The sequence below is a fragment of the Callospermophilus lateralis genome, chromosome X (genome assembly GCF_048772815.1).
Source record: "Callospermophilus lateralis isolate mCalLat2 chromosome X, mCalLat2.hap1, whole genome shotgun sequence".
Taxonomy (NCBI): domain Eukaryota; kingdom Metazoa; phylum Chordata; class Mammalia; order Rodentia; family Sciuridae; genus Callospermophilus; species Callospermophilus lateralis.
Genome location: NC_135325.1, coordinates 27,533,025 through 27,552,927, shown reverse-complemented (window position 1 = coordinate 27,552,927; position 19,903 = coordinate 27,533,025). Strand labels below are relative to the sequence as shown.

Here is a 19,903-nt window from a genome sequence, read left to right as displayed (position 1 = left end):
TTTAATCATCTGTACTAGAAACTTTCGATACACATTCCATAAGAATTGCTAGATTTAATCAACGTCATAAAAAAGAGAAAAGGCCGGGGAAAGGGGCGACAAAATGTGCTTGCTACAAAATGACAAATGCTTTCCCCACCTCCAAAAAAATTTTTTTTAGCCAAGGGAGAAACCATGATTGTTATATTTAGACTTTAGTGTATTTAGACCACCCTGAGGAGGATCCAGCGAATGTAATAATAACCAATTCCTCTCTTTAGTCCATGATGGCCATCACTGGTCATGTGCCATCATTTTAGAAGTCATCACAAGATTAAAAACGAATGGCAATTAACTATAGGATACCCATGACAGTCTAAATTAACTGTGGGGTGCCCATGGTAACGAATTCCACTTTTTCCTCAGCAGTCTTGATGTAATTCAATGGACAGGAGAAAATGTATAAAGTTTTACTTCTACAAGTATGAAATACATAAAAATAAGGTACTAAAAACTGCATGAAAGATTCACTCAATACTTTATTCCTTCAAAGTGGATTTTTGGATGAGGCTTTAATTTACAACTTTAATATCCTTAGGATTCATCTGAGAAATCTGCTTACATACATACTGCCAGGCTTCATACCTAGTGATATATATATATCTTTATTTTATTATCTATTGTTACGTGCTGCTGAGGATTGAGCCCAGAGCCTCACATGTTATACAAGTACTCTACCACTGAGCAACATTCCCAGCCCTATTTTGTATTTCACTTAGAGACAGGTCTCATGGAGTTGCTTACAGCCTCACTTTTGTTGAGGCTGGCTTTGAACTCGTGATCCTCCTGAGCCTCTGGGATTACAGGGGTGCAACACCTCACTCGGACAGGTCTTCTATTCTTAATCCACAAATTCACTAAGCACTTGGGATTTTACAAACCAAACCCCACCAACCGATGAGAGACTATTACACAACATGGCCTTAAAACGCACAAGATGGCACTGATGCAAATATGATTATAGGGGTGTTGGGTTACCTTAAGAATTCTATTTCCATTTAGTCACATGCAGCTTGGGCATTTGTCCTCAAGACCATGGTATTTGCATACCCTTCCTTTCTACTGTAATCAACCTTCCTGTAGCTCTATAGTTTGCTTAAGCCTATTACCAAAATACACATCATGAGGGGAGGACAACCCAAAATAATAACCGAGTTTTAAAAAGAATGACATTCCTTATTTATAAGTTATGATTACCATTGCAAAACATGAAGTCCTCATTGGAAAAAAAAACAGTGGCAAAGTCCTTCACACCAGAGACAGTTTGATGAGATTTCTATGAAAGTATTTTTAGTTAAGAACAACATATCAATCTGATGAATCAATTCTATTTAAAATAAAGTGGTAATATGTTAACAATTACCTTAAAGCAATCAAAAAGATGATCAAGTTGTTCAGGAGAAAAATCCCATGCTAATTTTGCCAATAGGTCATGTACATTCTTTACAATGGCTTCATGTTTCCCCGCCTAGTAAGAAATAAAACCACAAGCATATTAAAATGTGAACAACAGAAAAATAGTATGAACTGCTGGTAACTATCAAGTTATTCCATCTCCTTCATTTAATTGTGTTATGTAAAATTCCTAACAAAACACTTTAGGTCTAAAATCTGGCAATTCAATTTCTGAATACACACAGTTAACGTGTACTTTGACAACTACAGTTTACTGAATTTAATATATCAATTTTAATATTGTAAATAGGAAAAAATAAGGCACATTAATGATATTATTCCAAAATCAGAACCTAAAGTACTCAAAAGCAAAACTACTCTGTTGATTTCTACAGACTTAAGAAAACCCAAAGCTTTGTCATCTAACACTCAACAATGCTTCCAAAGTGACTTACAAATAAAAATCTATCATTAAGATAATTGAAGGATTTATGCATTTTTACATCTCTGAAACTTTCCAATTCTCCTGATAAATTATAAGATCTTAGGAATAATCACTACAGGTCTTTGTAAATAATTGAATGATATAACTATCCTGATATTGGAAGTTTCCCACCCCCTTCTAAATCTACAAAGGAATCAGTTATAGTTGTCTTATGCTCTTCCAGATAATGTTATTACTTTATTATTTGCATCTTATTGAAAACCACCTACAAAATGCCAAACTTTACCAAATACAAATTGCTAGAATATTTTACATTTTAAAATATTAATGGCTATTAAAAGTTTTCTAGAAAGATTTCTGTAGGAACTATTTAAATGTACAAAAAGTCACATAACACAAGCCTGTGTCCCATTTCATGACTGCTGTATTTGAGATTTTAAGCAACTTCTTTCAGAAACAATATAACCCACACCCTAAATTTCCTTACCTGTGCTGCCCAGATATTATCAAGATCTTGCAAGGTCAGAGCTTTTTCTTTGATGACAAAACGAAGAATCTTTTCCAGCTTCTCTACATACTGTGGTTGATGAAGACTATCTCTCAAGACTATGGATAAAATATTGTTCTGCTGTATCCATTCCTAAATAAATTTTAAAATGTGCTTCAAAAGCAGAAACTACAAAATGTAGGCTTTATTTTTTTTTTAAGAAGTTTTATTTTCATCTTGGGTGAAAAGGCACTCTTTATATATTTTTTACTTTATAAACTGATTACCATGTGCCAGACATGGCACCTGCTTATCGATCAGGTCTGTCATATTCTAAATGAACCTAGTGAGGGGATATATTACCCTATTACAGAAAAGTAAAGGGGTTTGCAGGTGCTCGAATTAGAATCTGAATCAAGTCTGCCACCTTACATTGACTGTTCCAGTAGCATTATGCTAGGTTGCTTCATTGACGTTCTATTTAAAATCCAGCATCCATAGCAATGAAGGACCAGGTAATGATTAAAAAAAAAAAGGTAGTAATCTACAACGAATGGCTTTACAGTATTCAGCTGACTGAAAATAAGAAGTAGTAAGGCCCAAAATGTGCTATAGAACTACACTTCTCAGCTGTTAAAGGGCTGTTAAAACAATTTTTAACCCATTATAGATATTTTCCTAAACTACAATAAAAATGTAACTAGGTTAAATTACCACTAAAGTTTCTATACATTCAATGCTATTTTCTGTGCCAGACATCACACCTGCTTTCTCAAGGCTGAGAGGGACATCACATGCACAAAATCAGACATTCATCTATCAAAACACCTCCCAATTTTAGGATTTAGTTTAGAAAGTTCCTATTACTAATTTTATCTTAAGTGGATTCTTGTTTATTAAAAAAGAATCATGCTTGGTCTGGTGGCAAATACCTTTAATTTCAGCAATCTGGAAGGCTAAGATAAGAGAACAACAAATTCAAGGCCAGCCTAAGTAAATTATTGAGACTCAAAATAATTTTTACAAAGGGCTGTGGATATAATGCAGTGGGTGAGTTCTTGCTCAGCACATATTGAGGCCCTGTGTTCAATCTCAGCACTGAACACAAAAAAAGAGCAAGACTTACCGCCATTCGTTCGGCTGTGAGCCACTCTTCCTCCTCAGGATTACCATGCCGATGTGTATAGTATGACACACTAGATATCACCTTGTTGACTTCATTCAGTGCATTCATCTTTCCATTGAAAGAAGAAATTTGCAATAATCTGTAGGAGAAATTCAGCGATAAGTATGATTCTCAAAATTCACACACATGATTACTTCAAGAGAAAAATAACTTACCTAAGTATCATTTTTAATCTAAATATTTCTAAGTTTTTTACAGTTTCTTCTTGTCCTGGAACCCTTGAAGCTAAATTCTTCAAAGATTTAATAATCATTGAAAGGGCATCATTTTTGGCTTCGTTCTTTGCTTCCTTTTTCAGTTCTTCATCAGTTAAGTTTTCTAAAAACTGTGGAACCATTTCTATTATTGGAAGAAAGTATTTTTTCACTGTATGAAGAGTAAGAAACTCATAGCATTGTCCAAATGGTCTGAAATAAAAAAGACAAGACTCCTGTATTAATTCCTTATAATCAATTAAGATAAAATTCTCAGACTATGTATATAACATTTTTTAAAAATCCAAGTAACATAAGAAAAACCCACATTTGAACAACTACATTTTTAAATCAAGCAATAAAAAATAACAATTTCTGCGTCACAGTGATATTCATCTTAAAATATAACTTACTTAATAAGGGCTGCAATTATTTGAACATTTAATGCTGATCCATTAATAAAACGATCATGCAATATCTGGAACCCATTTAAAGTGCCAAATTTGTTGAGAAGATCCACTAGCCAACCCTGCAATACAATTAATGAAAAAAGTTAACTTCCTGCTTTTAGGGGGGAAAAACTACTACCTTGACTGATACATACTAGAAATAGTAAATTCAATAAAACAAAATTATGTCAAATCATCTTCGAAAAGACCTCAGAATACTGCATTTTATTCCATCAACCCACTTGAGATATGAGCAACAGAAGTAGTAAGTACACTGAGATACAGCTCTTCACTCATACCATACAGCCAGCAAACAGGTATTAGAAGCCATGCTTCTATTTCAGCAATCTCACCATAAAAGAATGAGTATCTTCTAAATATCTGCAAATGTTCTACATTAAAAGCATAAAGACTTCAAAATTTAAAAAATCAAGAAAAAGCTACTTAGTAACGTAGTATAATGAATTCTGAATCCATTTCTTATTGTAATTGTAGATACTAAAAAGTTGCTATAAATATAATTATTTCAAAGCCTGAAAGCAAATTGGCCATTAAAAACTAATCCTTGGGGGGCTAGGGTTGTGGCTCAGTAGTAGAGAACTTGCCTAGCATGTGTGAGGTACTGGGTTCGAGTCTTAGCACCACATATAAATAAATGAATAAAAGTCCATCAATATCTAAGAAAATACTTAAAAACAAAAACCAAATCCTTGATGTGCTAGGGATGTGGCATGATGGTAGTATACTTGCCTAGCATTAGCAAGGCTCTGGATTCTATCCCTAGGACCACAAAAAATCTAACACCAACTCAACATACCAATACCCCTGAACCCCTGAGATTAATGATACCTGCAGTTCCTTTTGCTAAATTTTAAGAATGCATCTAGTCCTCCTCGTCTTAGAAGCAGCACCATACAATAATACAGTCTCTCATCCTCTTCTTTAAGGAACAGTGGTGACTCAACGTACAATGTAGCAGGGGCAGGCAATAGCTGTACAACTAAAACCATGTTTATATGTAAAAGCTTTAACGTATTGAAGGTTAAAGCACCTAAGACAACATTTTACATCTTGCCTTCTTCAAAGAAGCCACATTTTAGAAGCCTCTGAGGGAAAAACATGGAGGAAAAGAGGCACTCCATTGAGCCTTAAGGAAAAATAATTTCTACTTAGAAAAAAAATTTCCCGGAAAAAGGGAAAATGATATCATAGCTTTTATTGTTTGTGTGTGTTTTAAAGAGAAAATATGGTAGCTGATAGTTTTGATATTGTTTTGGGATAACGTAAATCAACTACATTCTCCCCTAAGTCTACTAGCACATTTCCATCGAAGTTCATGTGGAGTTTTCCTTTTTATTTGGTCTTAAAAGACTAATTCAAAACAATTAAAACTCTACTTAGTACTTAATTCATTAGACATTTTTGGGATTCGGTAAGTGTAAGAAATTACATGCTCTTTTTTAAAACAAAATGTTTTAATTGTGGTTAGACATAATACCTTTATTTTATGTGGTGCTGAGGATCGTTTGCCAGGCAAACGCTCTACCACTAACTACAACCTCACTCTAGTACATGCTCTTTATATAATATATTGTTATTTTTTCAGTAATAAGAATGAGACTATTGGACTGATATGCTAATGTTACAAAGATAGCGTGTGTGCTCACAGTAAAGACTAGTTAAAATCTAATCTTTCCATATTTCTTCAGCTGCAATGTTTACATAATTAGGAATACTGAAGAGTACTTTAAACTGAAGTGTACTTAAGATAGCTTTAGCAATGGAAACAAGAGCCCTCCTTATCTCAAAGTTCTCAACACTGACAAGGACAGACCACTCACCCTAAATAAAAATTCACATAGTCCATAATTCGTTATATTTTTCAAAAATACATGCACGCGCGTGTGCACACACACACACACATATTTGGTTGTAGATGAACACACAGGATCTTTATTTTTATGTGGTGCTAAGGAATGAACCTAGTGCCTCACACGTGCAAGGCTTTACCACTGAGCTACAGCCCCAACCCTTGTTACATTCTTTAAATGTAGTTTTAACTACACTATTGCTTCAACCTATCAAGTTTCTACTATTTTTTTTTTTTAAATCTTTACTTATTTTGCCACTACTGGCTCAGCACCCCTAAGCTCCAAATCCAAAATCCAAAATCTAAAACCTTTTGAGCAATAATGCACTTCAGATTTTCAAACTGGGGATCCAAAAAAAAAAAAAAATCCCCACATGCAAACTTGAAATCTGAAACTTTTGCAGTACACAGATACTCATGCTCAATCTATACCATGGGGGGGGGGGGAGCAGGTGGGTGGTGTCGGGGAAGGGGACGTTTACATTTCCTTCAGGTTCTTCTTTATATCACCGTACCTGCACCCAACTAAGGACACGGTTAAAAATTTTGCCCGATGTATCTTTCAAATTTTGCCCGATGTATCTTTCAATCAATTTTCAAAAAGTTGATAAGACATATTTAACAATGTGGAAAATGTGAAATTTCTCTGACTGCAGTAGGAGATAACTGAGCAGGTTTAACTCCACAGAATAGGTTTCTCCATGATTTAGTACCATAACTTTGGCTACATTCAAAAAGAGTTTATATTTTTAAAGACTTCAAAAGGCTAAGTACCCTGAGAGCTATTTAAGAACTAGACTTCAAGATACATCTAAAAACTCCAAAAAAAAAAAAAAAAAAAGTACCAGCCAAGTTAAATCAAATTGTTCCTTGAGTCTTTTAAGACTTGCAGATTATTGATCCACTGAGAAAAAATATAAAATAAAATTTAAAAATACAGGTATGGATAAAAATTGATTAAGACTGCAATTATTTTTTATATTAATCTGATCTACTCAAGGAAAAATAAGCCATCTAGTGACAATAATATGAACTGAGAAGGATCAGAAAACCTCTCAAGTTCAATATATTTTTAATGATTTCAGCTTCTTACAAAATAAACCAAGTACATGCCTTCAAATTTTTGTGGCTCATCAGAAAAAATGAAAATTTTCCTAACAGTCACAATATTACAAACATCTCCCTAAATTCTAAAATAATATCATTGATAGTAATTAAAAGAAACATAATTTTTAAAAATTTACAGTAAGGGGATGGGGTTGTGGCTCAGCGATAGAGCGCTTGCCTGGCATGTGCAGGGCCCTGCATTCAATCCTCAGCACCACATATAAATAAATGAAACAAAGGTATTTTTTTTAATTTTTAAAAAAATTTACAGTAAAAAAGACCCACATTTGTAAAAAGTATATAGTCTGTTTGCACTGATATGGGAAATTTACATTTATGTATGGAAAAAAATATAAACCTGTGTATGTTTGTGTGTGTATAAGCATTTATAGGATAAACTCGATTTGAGTGAAACAATCTTAGAATGTAGAAAACGTTAAGAGCCTTATAGAGCAACACCTGAGGTTTTCAATACAATATCCTACTCTGTTCTTATTACAAAGGAAAAACAGTCTGTTTCATATTAACCCAGATTATGATTACTCCATAGAAGCTGAGTAGAAAACAATGAGGACTAGTTATACATAGAGAAAAGTTTAAAAGATGCCATAAGCACTGAACTAGAATGCTGTGTCTATGTAAAAAGGCTCCCAGTTTCTTATGTTTTCATTTAAAGTCTCAAAGCAAATTTGACAGACCATATATTTCAACACAGAAAAACTTACCAGTAGTACAAAAAAGACAGAGCACAGCTTTGGTACAAAACAAAGAATTCAAAACACGGAATAATGCAAAATCCCTCTAAGAGCAATGGGAAATAACTCTTTGCCATATTAAGAGGTTCGGGTTACAAATTCTGTGGCAAAGCAAAACAACTGTAATATTTAATTTTGGAAATAACAAACCCAACACACTTTTGGTGATCGAGGGTCTGGAGAACGAGCGAAGAGTTCATCTTCAGGCAACTGAACACTTGAGGAAACTGATTCGCATGGACGTGTACCATTGTAGATATGAAATTTGCAATGAGGATTTAAGGCCATGGCAAGAAGTTCCAAAAGTGGAAACCAGTCTTGGGACAACTTTGCTACACATAGCTCCACCAGGCGATGAGTATTGTTAATAATACATCTCTGTTATATGGGGGAAAGATGATTGAAAATATCAACACACTGCACTTTCACACAAATACCTTATGATCTTACTCTCCATTTTTCTATACTAATCATCTGAATTATATTTGATTTCACTTGTATTAGGATCAAACTACCAGATGACAAATAGCATTTATTTACTTCATAACTTACAGGGTATCTACTTTGAAAAGCCATTTCCTATGAAATAGGTGCCCTAGGTTATCAATTCCTGCTCTACATCCTTAAGAGGTAAACTACCATTCTTTATCTTTGGAATTTGTAAACCACCAGCAGCAATTCTCTATTTTTTCCCCTTGATAATGGGGACTGAATCCAGAGGTGTTCTACCACTATGCTACGGCACTTTTTATTTTCTGAGACAAAGTCTTGCCAAGTTCCCAAGGCTGCAATGAAGAGTCAATGGCTCATTATTCTTTTGTTTAACTGCTGGGAATTGAACCTAGGGCCTCCCACACTCTAGGCAAGGACTATACCACAGAGCTACATCCCAGCCCTTTTTATTTTTAGATAGGTCTCCTTATGTTGCCCAGGCTGGCTTCAAACTTGCCATCCTCCAGCCTCAGCTTCCCAAGTAGCTGGGCTTACAGGAGTGTACCATGATGCCTGACTCAGAGGCAGCCATTCTAAAACTCTACATAATGTCAATTACCCAAGATGAAGATTTGTTATCCTCAATGACACAATTTCTAGTTAAATCAGAAGATGTTGGGATTTTTATGCCATAGTCATAGTAGGGAAATAGTTCACAGATGACAAAAAAAATATCATCTGCTTTATAATCTATGACATTTCCATAGCCAAATAAGGAACAGACTTGGGGTAATTACAATATTTCATCAGTCTAAGATATATCTTGTTTCATTTTTTTAGAGATCTTTAGAATCTCCATCTTATAATCATTGATTAATGAAGTGTTTGAGGATGATTTGTTTGCCTTTGCTAGTTATAGAGAACACCACCAACATAAAACCATTTTAAATTCTCTACTTAATGTTTATTTTTTTAATATGACAACTGTAATTTGAATTCAGACTATGAGGCTGAGGATGTATCTCAGTGGCAGAGCACTAGCCTAGCAATGTATGAGGCCCCAAGTTCAATTCCTAGTACTGCCAAAATAAAAAAGTTTGTTGAATTCAGACTATAAAACTTAAATGACAGCATATGGTTTAATTCTTTAGGAGGTTTTTTTTCCTCCCTCCACCAGGTGGCAAGATTGAAACACACATGCTTCTTTGCCATCCCCTTCTGTATTGAGTTCATCTCATTTACCTCTACGCTGTCCTAGATATATGTTACATTCTTGGGTATTTTTCTTCCTTAATGGTACATAAAACAGTAATGCATCTTATAATTGATAACAAAACATTTTCTTTTTGGTGTTACTGGGGATGGAACCCAGTGGTGCTTTACTACTAACCTATATCCCCAAACCCTTTTACTGTTTTACTTTGATAGAGGGTCTCACACTAAGTTGCTTAGAGCCTTGCTAAGTTGCTGAGGCTGGCCTCAAACTTGTGATCCTCCTGCCTCAGCCTCCTGAGCTGCTGGGTTCAAAAGTGTGTACCATTGCACTTGGCTGACATTATATTTTTAATGAAATGTGGTAGCCTAAGGTCACAAAGCACTTGAGAATCCCACATTTTCTAATTCTAAACCTCAAGCTCACTCTAAATGACCATGCTGCCTTCAATAGGCAATAATAATAATATATTTTACAAAATTCTAAGTTTCATTTTTACTCTATTTTAGTTAACCAGCCAAATACATAACCAAATAAACCACACACACACACCCCTGTACTTCCTTCCCAACCAAAAGGGGATCACTGGGCAAAATTATATAAGTCACATGCATCAACTTACATGTATTTCAAACTTCCATCCACTCACTGCTTCATCTGTAAGGATTTTAGTGAATGATATTGTTAGCCCATCTCGAAAAAATCGCTGACAGGCTTCACTTTTAACATCAAGGCCTAAAAGGTGGGGTGGGGTGGGGACAAAATTAGAATGCAACATAATATTTCTCTGGTTATTTTATAATATTCAGTGATAAAACGTTACAATTGGATCAAATAACTGTGAACCAAAATAAACCTTTTCTCTTTATAATCTGATTACCTCAGTAATTTACTACAGGAACATTAAAATTGATTAATACACATAGCTATATTTCAAAAAATGAAGTTTTACCTCATTTAATTTTAATCTCCAATGACCTAAAAATTAAGTGCCTAGTGTTGTAATAGTCCTCCACTAAGAGAATTAAACTGCACCTAAAGTAAACCAAACAACTGAAATGAAAGATAATTAACACTAAGCTTTTACTCCTAGACAACTGAATATAAACAAAATCCCTTTTTACTGGCTTCTAATGTATTTAACATTGAACCTTATTTTTCCAAGTGTTTTTCTTTTTGGGGGGGGGCAGGAATCACACCTGTTTTTTGTTTTTGTTTTTTTAAAACCACATGTAAATAAGATAGTTTATTTTTAAAACACTATTAATGAAATGGCAATCTTTATTCAAATAACCATAGAAGATGTACTAGGTACAAAGACAAACACATTTCTTGATTCTGTCATTTTAGTAGATCAGTCAGAGGGCAAATGTAAATACTTTGTCAATTTACATAATGCATGTCCTGAGATTGGAAATGGCTCAGGATAAACACCTACACAGTTAGCTATACCTGAAGTTCATACCATCACCAACAGTAAAATGTTATTTTGTGTATACTATTTCCCCATAATGGACAGAACTCTACATTATAAAGGTTTTTTCACCTTTGAGTGACAATCCCTTTATGAATCTTAAGTAACAGATCTGTTCCTTAGAAATATATTCATAAATTTTGTCTATTAGACAGTTCATAAATAACTCTTGAAGGCTGTCCAAAGATTATGAGCCTTGATCCTAAGCCAAAGAATGTCTTTATAACAGGAAAACAAAGTCTTCAAGGAGATAAAGGGAAAAAATGTATCTAGTAGTATCCATTACAAAAAGCATAATATCAAAACTTACCTTTCTTACTAAGATCAATAGCAGCTTCTAAAAGCACTTCTAATTCCCCTTTCGGCAAAACAGGAACCACCCATCGAGGCCTAAGAATTTTTTTGAAATAAAAGATACTTATTGGCTGTGCACTAAAAAGGGCATTATAAATAAGTTAGTAATTATAATTACTCACCCTACCATGAAAATATTAATACTAAAATAACATTAAAATATTAAAAACAGCAAGGTGGGCAGAAAAGCTGCTTTGTTGGACTAAGCACCATCTATTGTCTCTACAATTTTTGAAGGTATTGTAAAAATAAAAGCAATGAGGGAAGGAAACAATCATTCTAAAAAAGGCAAAAAAGAGTCTTTTGAGATTCAGAATAGCGGAGACATTCTTCAACTCCCTCACTAAGAACAAAAAAATTAGGAGGCAAAGGACTAATTTAGGCCTCAATTCAGCAAAATTCATTCACTTCTTCTGAAGGGTAAGTGAGTTGTGGGTCCGCAGTCTCCATGTTTCCACAGAAGCCCTCTGCCCTGCTCTCTCTCTGCTCTCCAGAAGACCAGCCTTCTTCCATCCATCCCTTAATCTGCTTTAAGAGCTGGCTTCTTCAGAATCCCCAAATACTCCCACACCTTAAAAAAAGGCATTTCGTTTCCAAACAATCCACGAAACAAATGTATATTACCTGTCATTGTTTTGTTTACATTTTAAAACATCCTTTGTATTTTTCTTCCCTTAAGGACTGTTAATAATTTTTGGTTGAATGTATGAAAGGGGAAGATAAAGAGAAATTTACCTGCATGATATAGTTACATGTTTAATAATATATGTTCAGGTATTTTTTTTTTTTTAATGCAAAGGATTTTTATCTCCTCTGATATTTAATAGTGATTTATTTTCAAAAAGTGAAAATACAAGGGGAAAAGTAAAGCAAGTGCCTATAATAGGATTTGTGTGTTTTTGTTACACTCCCTTTTTATGGGGCTGGGGGGATGCATCACAACTTTCTGGCACTCATGTGTTGAACCCACAGCCCAGTGAAGATCATGCCCATGTGGATTTCCTTAATATGCTGTTCTTTTATCCTTTTAAAATCTTTTTCTTGCCCTTCACAGAAGCTTAAAGCCTCACTTTTGAGGGCTCATAAAGGGCAGGCACTGATGAACTCAGTCTTCTCATGACCTGGGTTATCCCAGGGCCATTGAAAAACTATTGAAGTCATCCAACAACCAACATACTTCATAAACCCTTGAAAACAAAGTACACAGGTAGGGCTGGGGTTGTGGCTCAGTGGTAGAACACTAGCCTGGCTTGTGTGGGGCACTGGGTTTGATTCTCAGCATCACATAATGAAATAAATATAGTGTCCATCCACAGCTAAAAATATTCTTTTCAAAAAAAAAAAGTGTACAGGTAGTTCTTCAAAAACATACTAGCTAGGGTGGTCATGGGTCTAAAATCTTTGATATTCTCATTCCCTTTATTAAATCCACTTAAAACCATGTTCTACAAAGTACTTAGCAATGAGTAAAGTGGAGACTCTGAAGGTGGGCAGTGGAGTGGGTACCTGTGATATTCTTCTTCACTCTTTTCTTGTCCACTACAACACACAATGCTGAGAAAGCTAACCAGCTTTCTCGTATGTTACAAACATTAAAAAACAAAACCAACTCACCTGTTGATCATATCATCCAACTTTGCCAAGTCAGTATGTGGAAATGCAGGTTCCTCATCTTCAACCTGTGGTGGGGCATCACCTTGACCTTGTTCATCTGGAGGAGTTGCCGGGGAATTTTCATTGGAAGAATCAGGCGACGAAGTCTTAATTAAAAATTAAATATTTCAGACTTAAGTTTCTATAATATATGTACAATATCCATTAATAAACACCAACAGAGATTAGTATTATAAAAATTTTATAAAAATTACATACTTTTACTAAAAATATTACTGAAAGTTTACAATGTTAGTTTTACTTAATCCTCAACAGCCCAAGGAAGTATCTATTCTACTGTCATTTAATAGATAAGAAAACAAGCTCAGTTAAGGTCACACAGCTCAAACTGTTATCAGGACTTGAATCCAGCTCTATTTTAAAGTTTGTGCTTTTACCCATAATTTATACTGCCTCTCCACTAATACTTTTTCACTATATGAACACTATCATGATACAGAAATTATGGTATAAATATGAGACCTATTATAGATTAAGAAGTTTGATTTTCAACTTCCACTTTTTTTTTTAAAGAGGAAAAATATGTTTTTCTGTGAATATGAAATTCTCAAACTATTATCAAACAATAATTAGTCAGGCAAAGTGGTGAGCAGCTGTAATCCCAGCTACTCGGGAGGCTGAGTAAATGAACTTTTATGACCTATATTTTACTTTTTTCTTTCTTTACTTCTTTCCTCCCTCCGTCCTTCCTGTGGTTCTAGAGATCCAACCCAGGGCCTCTTACATGTTAGCTACAAGAGCTACACCCCCAGCCCATGAACCTTATTCCTAAATTTAGAGAGTAGGTGTATTTCTCTTTCAAAATGAAATCAATCTAAATTCTAAATTGATTTTTACTCATACTTCTTGAATTTTCTACTCACTGTAGGTTGATGGGCCTTTCAGAAAGAGGGCTGCACCTCTTTCACTATCATCAAAGTGCCTACCGAATAGTTACATAAATAAATGCTCAGTCAGGTATACCACCTTAATATCTTTAATATGGTCTACTTACAAAGTTTATATATAAACTTATATGGCCAATTAGCGAGGGAAGGGTGAACTTTTACTGAAGATGTTCCAGAGAACACATCAGGTGCCGCAAAGTGACTCTCCAGGCACAGAATTCAAATGTTAGAAGACCAACAAAAATAACTTAAGTATATAACTTTAGAAGCCTGTTTCTTTTGTTGTTGTTGTTGTTTGAAAAAGAAGAAAGAAATCTTTCCCCTGGTATATATGTGATATTTTAAATATATATGAAATACGTATATCTCACAGAAAATGTAAAGATAAAAATAAAAGTGAAAACATCTGTAATATCACACCAGATATGAACTTATCAATGATACTGCACTGTAATCTGTGGGCCAAAATAAATCCTGTCTATATCTATGTATAAATTTTTAATAAAATTGGGATTATACCTGCTTATGTCTGTGCCCTTAAATTCAATACCTGAGTAGTAAATTTTTAAAATTAAGACTCTATAAAAAATTAATGACCAGACATTATTACCATGAGGGACATTCACTATCTTGTAATTTTTGCTGCTAACAAATAAAGCTATAATTAATCTTTTTATGACAAATGTTGCATTTTTGCTTAGGATTGGATACTAGAAATATAATCACTAAACAGAGTATAAACAATTTCTTTTTATAACACTGACATATATGTTCCCAAATTCCATTCTAGCCATAGATTTATGACACAGGAAAGACTTAACTCTGTCCAAGAACTATGACCATACACGTCAGTATTTTATGTCTTAAAAGTGGCAACTGGAGAGGAAAAGGAATTTTTAAAGTTGGCACATTTGTTAGGGGGACACCTGACCTGCACATTTCTCTAAAATATCAGAGAAGGAAAGAGAGAAAGCAGCTCTGTACCATCAGACTACTGATAGAAGATCTAATCTGTCACAGTTGGACAGTAAGAACTTATCCACAAATGACAAATATATTGTACAATAAAACACTTTTGCCTTAAAACATTTCAGATTCTACAAAAACAAATACCAACTGTATGTCTGTGACTCCCAAACAACTTCAACTCATTTATCTCTAGATGCTATTTGAGCTGCATATCACAAATCTTAGTGCTCAACTTATTCAGTTTTAAAACTCCCCAATATAAAAACTGTATATTAGGGGAAAAAAGCTGAAATCCATTACCTAAGCTTCCATTTTAAGAAATGAGAAAAAGTACAGCAGACTGAAATCGAAAGAACAGAGATAAGGGTAAAAGCTTGGGGGGAGGGGTCAAAGCCCCCACAAAAGCTGCTTTTCTGAGATTTTTAATGAGATTGATAAATCCCTAGAAAAATCAGGAGAAAACACAAATTAACAGTATCAGAAATGAGTAAGAAAATACTACCATAAGCCCTAAGACACAAAAACATAATAAAAAGGATAAAAAGATATCATCAAAGTTGGTGGGGGCGCATAGCTAGCTCAATGGCAGGGCATGAGTAGGCCCTGGGTTTGATCTCCAATGCATGTGTGTGCTCGCATGCACACCCATTATTATAAACAACCATACCTCAATAAATTTGACAATCTAGAATTTGAAATGGAAAATTCCTTGAAAAGCACAATAAAAGACATTTTTTAAAAAAGAAAATTCCTCTTTTTAAAAGAAGTTGGATCTGCAAGCAAAATCTTTGAACAAATAAAAAATTCCAAGCCAAACCATTGATGAAAAACTTAACAGAAACCTTAGATAAAGTCATCTAATCAAACAGTAAAAGAATATTATTCAAAAAGAGTTTTAACCTTGACACCAAAATCTATGTTAAGCCCTTTGCAAACATTATTTAACTTGTAGTAAGTTATGCTATTAGTATATCCGCTATATAAGTAAAGAAACAGACCTAGAGTTGAATCTTGAAGACAGTATGGTGCAAAGCTGCAACGTGATACTAGCAGTATGATTTGAGTCCATGCTCAAACATTCTGCTGTAAACTGACAAGGAATTTGTGTATATTTACAGGATACAAAGTGAGGTTATGATGTATGATGGTTCCATAGACTATACTTCACAATATAATATTTTTCCCCAAAATTGACACAAGGCTTAAATAAATTTTAATGATGACTGACTATATTAGACAAGAAAAAGATGGGCTACATAGTCAAACAGCACTGTCTAAAGCAGTTGAGCTTTCTTATTACTGGGCAAGACCTGTTTTCTTTTAAAACAAAACTTATTTATGATTATTTCACTAATCATTTAGAACATGCTTCATACCATATCAGTATCATATAATAGACATACCAATTTCAATGTCCTACCTGATTCTGTTGGAGGGGGGGCTGAGACTGTCCATCAGGAGCCTGGCCCTGGTTGTCATTCCCTCCGACTGGAGAGCCACGAGTCGTGGCTGTCATACTCGACACAGGGCAGATCTTTGCAATTTTGTCTGCTTATGTAGTTGTCTTGAGAAAAGAAATTATAGTCCACTTATACAAGATGAAGTACCAGCATTTGTCAGTCTTAAAAAGCTCCAATTCAAGAATAAACCATCTTGCAGAGACCATTGCATAACCTACAAGTAGAAGGGGAAAAAACTGTTTTAGCTATAAAAAACATGAATTAAACAACTGTTCTGGGCTGGGGATGTGGCTCAAGTGGTAGCGCGCTCGCCTGGCATGCGTGCGGCCCGGGTTCGATCCTTAGCACCACATACAAAGATGTTGTGTCCACCAAAAACTAAAAAATAAATATTAAAAATTCTCTCAAAAAAAAAAAAAAAAACAACTGTTCAAATTTAGTACCACCAATAAATGAATCAGTTCAGGAGAAGGTGGCTATATAAATGAAAGAGAAAAGTAAAAAGCTCAAGTTTCATACCACATTCAACTTAAACTGATAATGGCACATCAAAATATATTAAAAATAATAGCTTTATTATGTAATATTTCAGTTTTCTTCTAAACCTGACTCCAAACATAGTAGCAAGGCACTTACTTAGTTGCCACTTGATTATTATGGAGTAACAAACTATCTGTCCTCAATTTGCCAATGCCTTAAATATACCACAAAAATGTGTGTAAGAGAAAGCAAAAACAAGATTTTTTAAAAACATTTCGGGAAAAACTGCACATCTAACACTTATCATTGATACTAGGGGATCATGATTGTTTTTAGTTTCTTTTGCAGTGCTGAGAACTGAACCCGGAGGGCCTCTCACATGCTAGGCAAGTGCTCTACACCTCCATCCCTTAGAAGTAGTTTTAACATAAGCTTTTTCATGCTTTGGGAAGAAAACTCCAAGAGTGTGCACATACAAAGGAAAGACTACATGAAGGCAGCAAAAAGGAGACCATCTGCAAGCCAAGCAGAGACTTCAGAAAACATAAAATCTGACACCATGATCCTGGACTTCCAACCTCCAGAATTTTTTTTTTAAATTTATATAACAGCGGAATGCATTACAACTCTTATTACACATATAAAGCTTAATTTTTCATATCTCTGGTTGCCAACCTCCAGAATTTTAAGATAGCAAATTTCTGTTGATTAAGCCCACCCCACTCCCAACCAAAAACAAAAACAAAACAAAAACCACTCTTTGGGGGACTTCTTAGGAAAAAGCAAACTATTTCAATACAAGTGAACATCAAGTGACTTTAGCTCTACAACGTTGGCAAGGTTGAAACCACAGGGAGTCCTGAAGCCCTGCAGGGCTATAAACCACACCTAATTTTAAGGAAATCCTAATTTTAAGCAAATCTTTGCAACCTACCAAAAGTACATAGGAGAATACTACCAAATCCTCAATTGTATATTCATTAGACCAGTGAATTCCATATTTAGCTAAATAGTAAAATCACCTGAGATATTTTAATAACACTGATGCCCAGGTTCCTCTCTAGATGGAATAAATCACATCATTTCTTTCCTGTGATTGATTTCACTGTGCCACTAGATGGAGAAACTTATTACTTGATTGATTATAAGTACTTGGTTAGAAGTAAGGTGACCACACCTCCTATTTTTACCCAGAACAGTCCATGTATGCCTAAAAATTGAAATATAATCACTTAACCCACAGTCAGGCTATAAGAGATATTATGGTTTGAATGAGGTGTCCCCAAAAAGCTCCTATGTAAATACAGGAATTTTCAGAGGCAAAATCATCAAATTACAAAAGATAACTAGTCTGAGTAGGCTGACTGGGTGGTAACTGTGGCATGGCTGGACAAGGTGGGTCACTGGGGGCATGCCCTGAAAAGGTACATCTTCCCTATGACCCGTTCCCCTTTCTCTGCTTCCTGGCCGCCAGGAATGAGTGGAGCATTGCTCCTCTGTGGCTCCCTTTGTCCATGATGCTGCCTCACTTTGTGCCCAAAGCAACAGTCCATGGACTGAACCTCTAAAACTGAGGCAACATACACTTTTCTTCCTCTTCCTCTAAGTTGTTCTTATCGGGTATTTTGGTTGTAATGATGAAAATGCTGACTAATACTGAGACTGAGAGAAATTAGCCACAAACATTGGAAAGTTTCATTTCTATGTTTTCTAATCACAACCTTGCCAAGATACTCAAGACCAAATTTAAAACATGTATATAAAACATACCTAAGGCTCATCTGCTTTAGTAATATTAATACCCAAGTATTTATCACGAGGTACTTAGGTGTACAGAATGTCACATCTATAAAGTGGTTTCCACCACATGTCCTACTATGCCTCACCGATTCTCACACCCAGTCTACACAGCACAGAAAAGTGGGTATTATCATCATCCCCATTTTATGGAGTCAAAAATAAGATCTGCAAGAACTGGTCCACATTATGTAGAGCCAACTCTAATTCAGATCTGACTATATGACTTCTTCCACTTCAAGGTTTCTATCATTTTCAAATGAATTGTAGGTAGGTTAATGGAAAATGTAAACAGGAAAACTATAAATTAGAGAACATGTTTAAAACTTATTTAAAAAGCACACAGAAGTTCAATTTTAAGATACACCTTCCTCTAAGCAAAATTCAGAGACATCAGGGAGAAAATTGATATTGGTTTCTGTAAAAATCAAAAGTAAGGGCTAGAGATGCAGTTAGAGGTAGAATGTTTGCCTAGGACACTGGATGCCCTGGATTTGATTCCAACACAGTAAAAAAAGTAAAATATTTTATGCCAAAGACATTACAAAAAGAAAAGGTAGTTAAAAAAAAAAAAGGATATAAAGTTCTCAGAAATACAAGCAACCAATAAACACATGAAATAGACAACTTTAAAATAAACCTTTGTGCCCATTTACAACTTCAAAAAAAAATCTTTTAAAAAATTAACAGTTTAATAGACAAATAAGAATTCATATTAAGCTGTCTGAAATGCACCATTTTAAAATAGCTGCCATCCACAGCCAGAAATCTAAATAGCTAACCTTAAGTAATTTTAAAATGAAACCTTCCTTCTTAAAGTTTTCCTTAGCTCCACCAGCACTGCTATTATCATTGCTATAGAAGTTACCATTCTTATCCACATTATGTTAAATAAGACACAAAGAAAGTGAAGGCAACTATATTAAGCAGGGCCCCCATTCCACACTAGTTCTAGACAGCTTCACCTCCAATCAATAATCCAGAAAATGCAAATGAAGGTGTCCAATTAATTTTTGTTAAATTCTAATGTTACTTGAACTAAACGTTCATATTCTGTTTCCAACATTAATTTTTTTAAAAATCCACCCCTAATTTTTGCACTTGATCACTGTATATATCTGTAGCTATTTCCTAGGGCTAATTTCCTAGAAGTTATACAGTCACAGAACTGTATCCTGAGCTCAAAATTCTTTATGGCAGCAGAAATTTATTCATTTAGAAATGCTTGCTAATTGG

General features: G+C 34.6%; 1 protein-coding gene across 3 annotated transcripts in view; it reads right to left on the bottom strand.

The window, feature by feature from the left end:
- The window catches only part of Usp9x (ubiquitin specific peptidase 9 X-linked), a 109,283-nt gene that overhangs the window by 68,053 nt on the left and 21,327 nt on the right, over nucleotides 1–19,903 (bottom strand). For all 3 annotated transcript variants that reach the window (XM_077107062.1, XM_077107061.1, XM_077107063.1), the window contains 10 exons: nucleotides 16,351–16,604; nucleotides 13,015–13,160; nucleotides 11,357–11,436; nucleotides 10,195–10,307; nucleotides 8,087–8,305; nucleotides 4,160–4,275; nucleotides 3,708–3,959; nucleotides 3,493–3,631; nucleotides 2,367–2,519; nucleotides 1,403–1,507 (listed from right to left, as the gene is read on the bottom strand). In XM_077107062.1, coding sequence (XP_076963177.1) covers nucleotides 1,403–1,507; nucleotides 2,367–2,519; nucleotides 3,493–3,631; nucleotides 3,708–3,959; nucleotides 4,160–4,275; nucleotides 8,087–8,305; nucleotides 10,195–10,307; nucleotides 11,357–11,436; nucleotides 13,015–13,160; nucleotides 16,351–16,446 — 1,419 coding nt within the window. In that variant the 5' untranslated portion in view covers nucleotides 16,447–16,604. The remainder of the gene's footprint in view (nucleotides 1–1,402; nucleotides 1,508–2,366; nucleotides 2,520–3,492; nucleotides 3,632–3,707; nucleotides 3,960–4,159; nucleotides 4,276–8,086; nucleotides 8,306–10,194; nucleotides 10,308–11,356; nucleotides 11,437–13,014; nucleotides 13,161–16,350; nucleotides 16,605–19,903) is intronic.